This window comes from Triticum dicoccoides, chromosome 1B, assembly GCF_002162155.2.
Source record: "Triticum dicoccoides isolate Atlit2015 ecotype Zavitan chromosome 1B, WEW_v2.0, whole genome shotgun sequence".
NCBI classification, from domain to species: domain Eukaryota; kingdom Viridiplantae; phylum Streptophyta; class Magnoliopsida; order Poales; family Poaceae; genus Triticum; species Triticum dicoccoides.
This window is the reverse complement of record NC_041381.1, coordinates 458478440-458488261: the sequence shown is the minus strand read 5'-3', so window position 1 is coordinate 458488261 and position 9822 is coordinate 458478440. Positions and strand designations below refer to the sequence as shown.

At 43.4% G+C, this 9822-nt stretch overlaps 1 protein-coding gene across 1 annotated transcript; it reads right to left on the bottom strand.

Annotated features, from left to right (window-relative positions):
* Nucleotides 1-4933: 4933 nt before the first annotated feature.
* LOC119341166 (cytokinin dehydrogenase 9) lies at nt 4934-7837 on the bottom strand. The gene is made up of 6 exons (XM_037613042.1): nt 7686-7837; nt 6502-7100; nt 6286-6413; nt 5939-6199; nt 5577-5839; nt 4934-5489 (listed from the first exon to the last, which is right to left on the bottom strand). The coding sequence occupies exons 2-6, from the start codon at nt 7091-7093 to the stop codon at nt 5168-5170; spliced, it is 1566 nt and encodes a 521-aa protein (XP_037468939.1). The 5' UTR covers nt 7094-7100; nt 7686-7837; the 3' UTR covers nt 4934-5167.
* Between the last annotated feature and the right edge of the window lie 1985 nt (nt 7838-9822).

Below are 9822 nucleotides of genomic sequence, written 5' to 3'. Positions count from 1 at the left end.
CTGGTGATGCTCTCTACCTATCTGTGGTGCGTCAGGAGCACGCCCTTCAGCAAGGTGATTCCTCTGTTGATGAGTTCTATTCACAGTGCTCTGCCATCTGGCGTCAGCTTGACTCTCTTCAGACAGTTGTTTGTGGCACCTGTCGTTGCTGTCAGACTACTCGGTCTGATCTGGAGTTTCAGCGGGTCCATGAGTTCTTATCTCGTCTCCGCTCTGAGTTTGAGCCGCGACGTGCTCACTTGCTTGCTCGTGGCCGTGTTCCTATCTCGGAGGTGCTTGCTGAGCTTCATGCTGAAGAGACCCGCCTTTGCTTTGCTGGTTTGCTGGTGGTCCCGTCTGTGTTGGCTGCTCGGGCTCCTGTGTCATCAGCTCGACTCACCGCTCCACCGCTCCTTCCCACACCTTCCGGGGAGTGGGTCGCCCTGCTTATACTGAGAGGGGCACGTCGCGCCGTGACACCGTTTGTGGTTACTGCTCCTGACCAGGTCACCCTGAGTCTGATTGTCGCCAGAAGAAGCGTGATCAGAGGCGTTCCTCCTCCAGCGGGACCCCTGTGTCTTCCTCGACTCCGTCACTCACTGACCAGGACATTATTCGCCTCAAGCGTCTTCTTGCTTCATCGGGTTCCTCGTCAACTGGCTCCGCTGCTGGTGTGACTGCATCCTCTTCCTCATCATCACCGGCATCTACGCAGTCAGGTACATCCTCGTGGGTTCTGGATTCTGGAGCCTCCTTTCATATGTCTTCTGATTCTTCCGCATTGTCTTCTCTCCGACCTCTTGATTCGCCTGTTAATGTTCTTACTGCCGATGGCACATCTCTTCCTGTTGCTAGTCGTGGTATTCTTTCCACTCCCTCCTTTTCTGTTCCGAGTGTTTCACATGTTCCTCGTCTTACCATGAATCTTTTTTCCGCTGCTCAACTTACTGATTCTGGTTGTCGTGTCATTCTTGACACCGACTCTTGCTCCATTCAGGATCGTCGCACCAAGGCTTTGGTTGGTGCTGGCCCTCGGCGCCGTGAGTCAGAGGGCCTTTGGGAGGTTGACTGGCTTTGTGTTCCTTCCGCTGCCACCACTTCTGCCAGCTCTCATGCTCTTGCTGCCTCTTCGTCTGCGTCCTTCCAGCAGTGGCATCATCGCCTTGGTCACATCTATGGCTCTCGCTTGTCTTCTTTAGTCCGTCAGGGCCTCTTAGGGTCTGTATCTGGAGATGTCTCCTTACATTGTAATGGTTGCAGACTTGGCAAACAGACTCAGCTACCTTATCCTATCAGTGAGTCTGTATCTCAGCGTCCTTTTGACTTAGTTCATTCTGATGTCTGGGGTCCTGCTCCCTTTGATTCGAAAGGTGGTCATCGCTATTATGTTTTGTTTATTGATGATTTCTCTCGCTACACTTGGCTCTACTTCATGAAATCTCGTAGCCCATCGTGTTGCTCCAGTGGAAACTTTGATCCTCGGATCGGGCGATGGTGGCGCTCCGGTGTCGTGCCCTTCCTGAAGGCGCCGCCTTGGAGCCCACGGTTCGTCATATGCGGCTTCACTTCTTCGCGGTGGCGTGTTCACGGCTGTAGCCCCCGGCTGCTCTTGTAGTGCTAGGGATGGTGTTGCTGCGCTCAGCGCCTATGTATCCTGTCTTGGGTGTGCGTGTGCGTGTGTTGTGGGGGCGTGAGTTTGTACCGGGTGTTGTTGATCATTGCTTTATATATAAAGCGGGGCGAAAGCCTTTTTCGGTAAAGGAGATATGGTGATTAACTGCCATTAATAAGGTTCTGATCAATTGGATTCCACAATTTTGTACCTTTATATTAGTATAGATATAGAAAATCATGGGTAATCGCTCCTTTTTAAAACAATGAGTAAATCAATCAGTATTCTTCACTTAAACAAGTTAATATGTACTCATGTTACAGTAATTGTTTTTATGTTTACTCATATGGTGCAAGCAGGGAGTAAGAAAATCCAGGTTTCTCATAATTCCCAAGTGGCGACGTTTACCTAACTTGATCTTACTTGATGGTATAACTTTGGATTTGATCATCAGCACTCAGCTGTAAATTTTGCAGTTTGTCATGTTCTTCTTTGGGCAACTATTAAAAACTGGCAGTCTCAGAAGGACACAACCATGATGTGGCAAGGACTGAGTAACGCTGGTGCATGAGTTCAAGGTCGATTTTTCAACATCCTAAGTGGATACAATTATCAGTTGTCTGGAGTTCTGAGACCAAATAATGCAAAGCACTGACATGACAAACTACTTTTTTGTGGCTGCATCTATAGATAACCCAAAAATCAAGCACATTTCAGAACTTTTTATGATGTTTCCCGTCAGCATGCCTGACGATAGTACTCTGATTGAATGGATAGGCTGGATTAGACATTCCATTGACTAGTTGAAACAAGGTCAAATCACCAATAGTAGTTCTGGCCCCGGGCCACTTTTTCGGTATTCAATCAACTTCTGGTTTCTTGTGCAAACTGCTTTTTTGCCCAACTGATGTCATGTTCTGAAATTACTAGTATTTTCTTAACGATTTACTTAGAGTATATCAGACATATATGAAATGTTACTTCTCCTCCTGTGTTTAGTTTCTGTCTGCAAGGTGTGGAATCTTTGTGAACTTAGCACTCAGTTGAGATTTAAGGCATACCTAAGATTACATACTTGATGCACCTCTGCTCGTTAGCGCATATAGCTTGCTGAAGGTAAGACGCCATACAGAGAATATAATAATTGCATAAAGAGCAATGTGCTAATCTATTTATTTATCTTTGACTGGAAACCTTATCAAATGAAATGCCATGGGTTCACTTCTGCACTGGGTGTTGACATACATACTGCTTTGTGCTTCGATACTGTTCATGGTAAAACCAAGCATAAAATTTGAAGTGTCTTTGGTAAGATGTTTTTTTTTGCCGGGAGGTAAGGTGATTTGACATACTAGTTTCCCTCTTGATCATGCTCAGTTCCATAGGTGTGCTATAGATGGCAACTGTGATATGCTAATGCACATCGAAGTGTCTTTAGGTGGAACATTTTATATGATTTGGATGATCACTGAGCCATGCCACCTAGAGTAAGTCTAAACCATGCATGAGATTTTTTATTATTATACTAACACATGTAATTAATCCAGACAAGTAGTAGATTTTACAAAAACTGGATTGGTAGCAAATTTGCTAAGACCAGTGATGCCCTTTGATTCCCAAATAGCGTTATCATTTTTTTGTTTTCCAGGTTCCGTTTAATCATTTATATCTTAAACACTTCATGTGTTGCACTTGCTATGCAGTGACATCCAATAATAGAGGTAGAGATATTCTTTCTACTTTGCTCATGTACTTATTGTGCTGTCTCCCATCACTTACTTTTCACAGTAAAAAGTACCCTTTTCCCTCCAAAGATTAAACAATGCTTAGGATTTGAATCTTCTTCACCAACCTGTACTGTACAGGTGTAATTTCTTCTGTCTTCTGCCGTTTCTCGTCCTTGATCAGATGTGTCTCTAAACAGGGGATTGCTCCCTGTATCCATTAAGGTTTGCATATGCTTATACTGATACACTTTTATGTTATGTGGCTGTTATTGATGTATATGCTGATGTGAACGATTTATGTTTGGCTTAATTATAGCCTATCCATCCCTTTTCCACTTAATTGGATGTTTAGAATTATTAGCTCCAGCCCCTTTGTTAAGACTGATGTGTATAACTTGACACAATTATATAGTGAACTCTTACACTACTTGATCGTGACTCGATCCCTCAAGCTTTTAACAGACAATCATAAGCTAAACAGTATCATATTCATGGTGGAAAGTGATTACAATAATAATGATTTAATAATACCTCAATCTACTCTAGTTAGATGCAGCCTTTACTTGCATCTTACTAATATTGGCATTATTTCGCTCATGTCAGTATATATTACAGGCCATTCACCTTCTGTACTTTTGATTCTTTAGTTTCTGGTTGCTGAGGAGTTTCAGCAAGATTTAGATTATATATAAACATATTCTTTCTTTAAAGATTTTTTGTGGCTTCCTGCACCAATACAACAACAACAAAGCCTTTAGTCCCAAGCAAGTTGGGGTAGGCTAGAGGTGAAACCCATAAGATCTCGCAACCAACTCATGGCTCTGGCACGTGGATAGCAAGCTTCCATGCACCCCTGTCCATAGCTAGCTCTTCGGTGATACCCCAATCCTTCAGGTCTCTCTTAACGGACTCCTCCCATGTCAAATTCGGTCTACCCTGCCCTCTCTTGACATTCTCCGCACGCTTTAGCCATCCGCTATGCACTGGAGCTTCTGGAGGCCTGCGCTGGATATGCCCAAACCATCTCAGACGATGTTGGACAAGCTTCTCTTCAATTGGTGCTACCCCAACTCTATCTCGTATATCATCATTCCGGACTCGATCCTTCCTCGTGTGGCCACACATCCATCTCAACATACGCATCTCCGCCACACCTAACTGTTGAACATGTCGCCTTTTAGTCGGCCAACACTCAGCGCCATACAACATTGCGGGTCGAACCGCCGTCCTGTAGAACTTGCCTTTTAGCTTTTGTGGCACTCTCTTGTCACAGAGAATGCCAGAAGCTTGGCGCCGCTTCATCCATCCGGCTTCCTGCACCAATACATAATATTTTTTCCTGGGTGGAACTCAGTTCATTTTCTGCATCTATACAGGTCTCTTTCACATGTCAGTCTGTCAGACACCTTTATTTGTTAATCACCGGTTTACCTGAGACCAGCCTTTTCTACCCGTCATCAATTAACACAGTATTCAGCATGAGTTCCACTGGTTAGTGATTCAGTTCATCATTGCATGGCTTTATCTTTGTGCTGTAACAACAGCTGTTTCATGGACCGATATAATCCTCAAATGATTGCTTCAAAAGAGGATCAGACACAACTCAAAGGTATGTCATTGCTGATCTTCATTGATCTCACTGCTAAAAGTATTTTGAGCATCACCACTACTTAATAGTCACCACTCTGTACACTGTGTTTTTCACGCTACAGTTCGCTATCTTTTGCAAAGTGACTATAGTTCCATACTAACAGACATATTGCTAACCACGTGACATATGTGGTAAGCAATTCAAACTATTCCGAAAAAAAATAGACATATTGCTACACATTTTTTACAGTAGAAACTCTCATGAGGACAAGGGTAGTGACGCTGGTGTCTTTTGAAATATTCTCTGTCCTGGAGCTAGGATTGCCAGGGGGTCATAGGTGTTTTTCCTCTGTTGAAATGCGTCCCACCTAGCCCCATAGTGGGCTTTCCACTCGGGTTCTGTGGCGTAGTTTGGAAGATATTGCTTCACCCCAATACTTGCTTTGTTAGAGAACTCTATTATCTGGTTGTTCAGGTTCAGTGTACGCTTGATGCTGTGGGGGCCTATCGCCGAGGGTAGGAATCCCACCAGGTAGAAAACTTCCTCATCTGGTATGACCACTGATGTTCGGTTGTCCCATCTGCATGAAACAAGATGAAAATACTATGACATGATGTATAAGAGTTTCTGAATGGGGTTTTTGATTTCGGTACATAAAGCAATTTACCTGGACTTGTTCACTGGGTAGAGCAATATGGGACCATTGTTGTTATCTTCGAGGATTTTCCCAAAGACCTGCTTTGCAAATGTATGGACAGTGCTTCTTGGGATGATGAGATTAAGCCATGGGTGTGGGACTTCCCACAAGCCCTTAGCTCTCAGCTTTATCTCAGAGGAGTGCACCCTATCCAAGAACTCCATGTAAGTGACGTCCGTGTGGAATAAGGACGGTGGTGTGTATCTGAGTTGAGATAGTAGTGCATGGACCTCCTGTAAACACATATACATATGGATTCAACCACTCAGGCCACCTGATAACACTTTATACACAAACATCTTTAGTAACACAAGGACAAATCATTGGCTCACCTGTTCCATGATGTCAGCTTCTTCAGGGTTGAAGTTCTTTGTCATCTCAAGGCAGAAGAGCACTTTTCTGTCTGTTTCAAACTGGCTAGCCCGTTCTGGGTCCTGTGGATTGAATGATGACCTCCAGTTGTTTAGGATGCCTGTTCTGTTTATGCTTACGAAACCTTCAATGTAGTCGAAGGTCTTCTCTGCTGAAATAAGCATCTCCTGATCCTCGGTGAAGCTCACGAAATCTAAGTAGAGAACTCTTATCCACCTTACCTGTTGTACATCCAATGAACTCATGAGCATATGCTTACTAAAATGTACTAGCATGGAGTTGTAACAAATGTGTTCTTTCGATTTACCATTTGTGGAGCAGGCTCAAGAGCGATCCTGGCCCGAGTAATGATGCCAAATTGACCTAGACCACCAAGAGCAGCATGGAAGAGATCAGAGTTCTGTTCTGGTGAGCAAGTGATAATATCACCTCTTCCTGCATTTGGAAATCATGGTAGAAAGTTAGCCACATTATTTACTCTCCTAGTTGTTCAAATCAACCTAATATATAGGTCAGTTCATACCAGTTACAATCTCCAGTTCGTTCACATTGCTGATCTGTGGACCATGCCGGAATGTCTGCCCGCTGACACCCGCATTTGACAACGTGCCCCCGACCGTAAGGTGGAGGTAGTCTGTCCATGACTTCGGCGCCAAACCATACTTCAACGTCTTTTTCAAGACATTTATCCAGAGTTCTCCACCTGAGGCATCCACATACGGTGATGCACCAGGATGCACCTGCATTTTGACACTCTGAAGAGATTCCATTCTGATGACAATCCCTCCAGCAGCCTGGGACTGCCCATATAGCGAGTGCCCATGTCCACGAGCTGCCACTGTGAGCGTGGAGTGCTCACCCATCAAGAACACATGCCTCACGGTTCTGGCAATGTCAGCCACTGAACCTGGGTGAAGCACAGCGACTGGCGGGAAACTGGAGAGGTTGCCGAAGTCCCTTGCAGCTGCAGGCAAGTCGTGGAAACTGAAATGGCCGTCAAGGGGGAGCGTCCCCAGGGATGCAAGCACATCATATCTAGGCACGTGCTCGGTTGTGACTCCGCTAAGCCCTAGCAACAGGAACAGCTTCAGGTACTGCAGGACTAATTGCTTCATGGCTCTTCTGTAGGTCAAGAATAAACAAGTTCAGTGGTGATGTTTTCAGGAGAAAGATGAAAGATGTGTAGCAGGGTAGTGGTTCACTGCAAGAGCAGAGGGATGGGAGTGGAGATGGAGGGAGGGCAGGGGATTTAAAGGAGAACTTGAAGGGTACGTATGTGGGCTGGTGCAGGTAGTGGTGTGGTCAAACAAGTCCAGGGCACTGTTTGGTACTAGAACCTGTGTGACTGTGTGAGGACAGGCTGCTAGGACAATTTGGATCAAAGATTATGTTGCAGTGGTGGAATGGTTCCATTCTAGAGTCTGGTATTCGCTCTTTCTGGCTTATGTTTTAAGCATCCTGCGACAACTGTCAGGAAGTGTATGGAGGAAGGGCAAAATGATGCATTCACTCAGTATGCTCTGTCTATCACTAAACATATCACTGACTGCACCTTGCCAGGGAGAAAGAAAACAAGGACATGGCACAGATGAAACAGAAGCAGTTAACAGACACAGATATTTAACTTGTGTACATGTGTATCTCAGCAGGATTGAACTTCTGATCAAGTCATCAGATGGTACTAACAAATTGATTCAAGTGGCAAACCTGATTGCTATCGAGCAGGCCCACTTGATCCCTCAAATTCAATTGATGTTCGGCAGGACAAGCCAAGATGTTATCTCTGTGCTTTTGGATTTGTGAGTGACAAGCATCTTGTTGAGCATATCTGATAAGGCTTATTCCCAGATGTTTTTTCAGATGCTGGTGGGACTGTTTTCTGACTTCATGCAAATCTATTTTCGCAGACATGTATATCGGTAAGAATCCTTCTGTCTGGCCATTTATAGACATGCTGATAGAAATATCCTTTTCAGCATTTTGAGTTCTAGAATTTGATATTTTGTGGTTGCAAAATCTTATGGACATGGATCACCTAGGCATTTTTCCTTTTTTTAGTGGTCAGGAGCTTTAGCTTGATATTGTAGAATCCCTTTGCCCACATGGCATTGCTCGCCACCTGAGCTAGTGACGCAATAGTCTTGCATGTTTCCCATCGGATTATCTGAAGGTTTTTCAGAATAAAAATCTCTGTTCTTATGGTAGCTTCTCTAAAATGTCAGAATTACTCAGGCCCTTGTTGTTTCCCGTATATTATGATATCTGTCTGAAGGCAATGTGAAATAATGTATGTAACAAACTGAATGTTCTGTCTTTTCTGTACTTTACATGTATGGTGATTAGAGAACATCTTTTGTATCATACGCGACAATCCTGTGGATAACCGGGAACTCCATGAAAAGGGGAATCAATAACTACCTACACCTTGTAAATCAAAGTGGAGGTGAGGGGACCGGGCAAATAAGCATTTACTTTTACTGGACACAAAAGATATTGTCAGCTGGATGATTTGATTCACGTCTCACTGATCATATGTTCTACTCCCTCCGTTCCCAAATATAAGTCTTTCTAGTGATTCCACCAAGTGACTACATACATCTGTATGTTGTTCCATTTGAAATGTCTAAAAAGACTTATATTTAGGAACGGAGGGAGTAGAAGACATCAACAGTGATTAGAGAATCTAAATAGACCGAACCATAGATCTATCATTCATATTAACATACCTTCAAATAGAACCAACCATAAATATATCATTTATATTAACATATCTACCCGGTCTTCAGTAGGTGTTCTATGTTCTATGGTGTGAGTGTGTGCGTCTACATTGTTCGGTGTTTCTCAAAAGAAAAGAAAAAAGGTAGCTCTTTCTTCAATACAGAGAAAAGGTAGTCACCAAGCAACGTATTATGGTACTAAGCCTTCTTCCCTGAGGAAACATATGGCAGTATAAGGAGAGCCGGGTCCAGTAAGGTCTCCTTGAATACCAGAAGCAATACTTTTTTTTTCTATGTGTCCATGTGTATTTTTTATCGTGGTACCATCAGTGTATTATTGGTATATCAATACATATATGGAAGGTTACATCCAATCCAATAGACTATGGTGTTGAATTCTGAAAGCCGTACCAATCATATACTCGACCTATTCAACCAGCCAGATTCCACTTTCACTGTCACTCATTGCGTGGTCTAAAATTTTGGAATGTGAAAAAAATTCTTACCACTCGAGATTTGGGGGATCATGGTATTGAAATCTGGAGTTATGCAATAAGCTGAAAGAACAATAGTCAATTGTCACGTGGTAGGTACTAGGGACAACGCTATATATTCTTTCTGAATATATACTCTACATAATTCGTGGCAGAAGTGGTATCCTAATCTTATCTTTGGCTGCAGGGATGTGGCTGGTGCCACCATTGATAATACCTAATATCACTATCCAAGAATGACTTATCAACACCTGAGCCCTGTTCATCTGAAAAGAAGTATTAGAGTTTGCTACGATATATGGGGTCTTGAGGTGTCAACTAGATGCCTCCAGGGAGTGTGCATCTTTTCCAAGAAAGCGGAAGGTAAAATTCTAATGGTAGACGAATATCGAAAATGTCCTTCTAAATGGTTTCTTTTAGTAAATATATCAACACCGGAGCTCTATGTACATCTGCAAAGAAGTATTAGAGTTGCTTTACAATATATAGGGTCTTGAGGTGTCAACTAGATGCCTGTAAGAGTAGCCGAATTTGTATGTACTAACCCAAGAAACACCTCACAACCCTTAGCCTATTAGTCATAGGTCACACAGAAACCATTTGCATTTTCCCAAACAATTTGTTTCTCCTAAG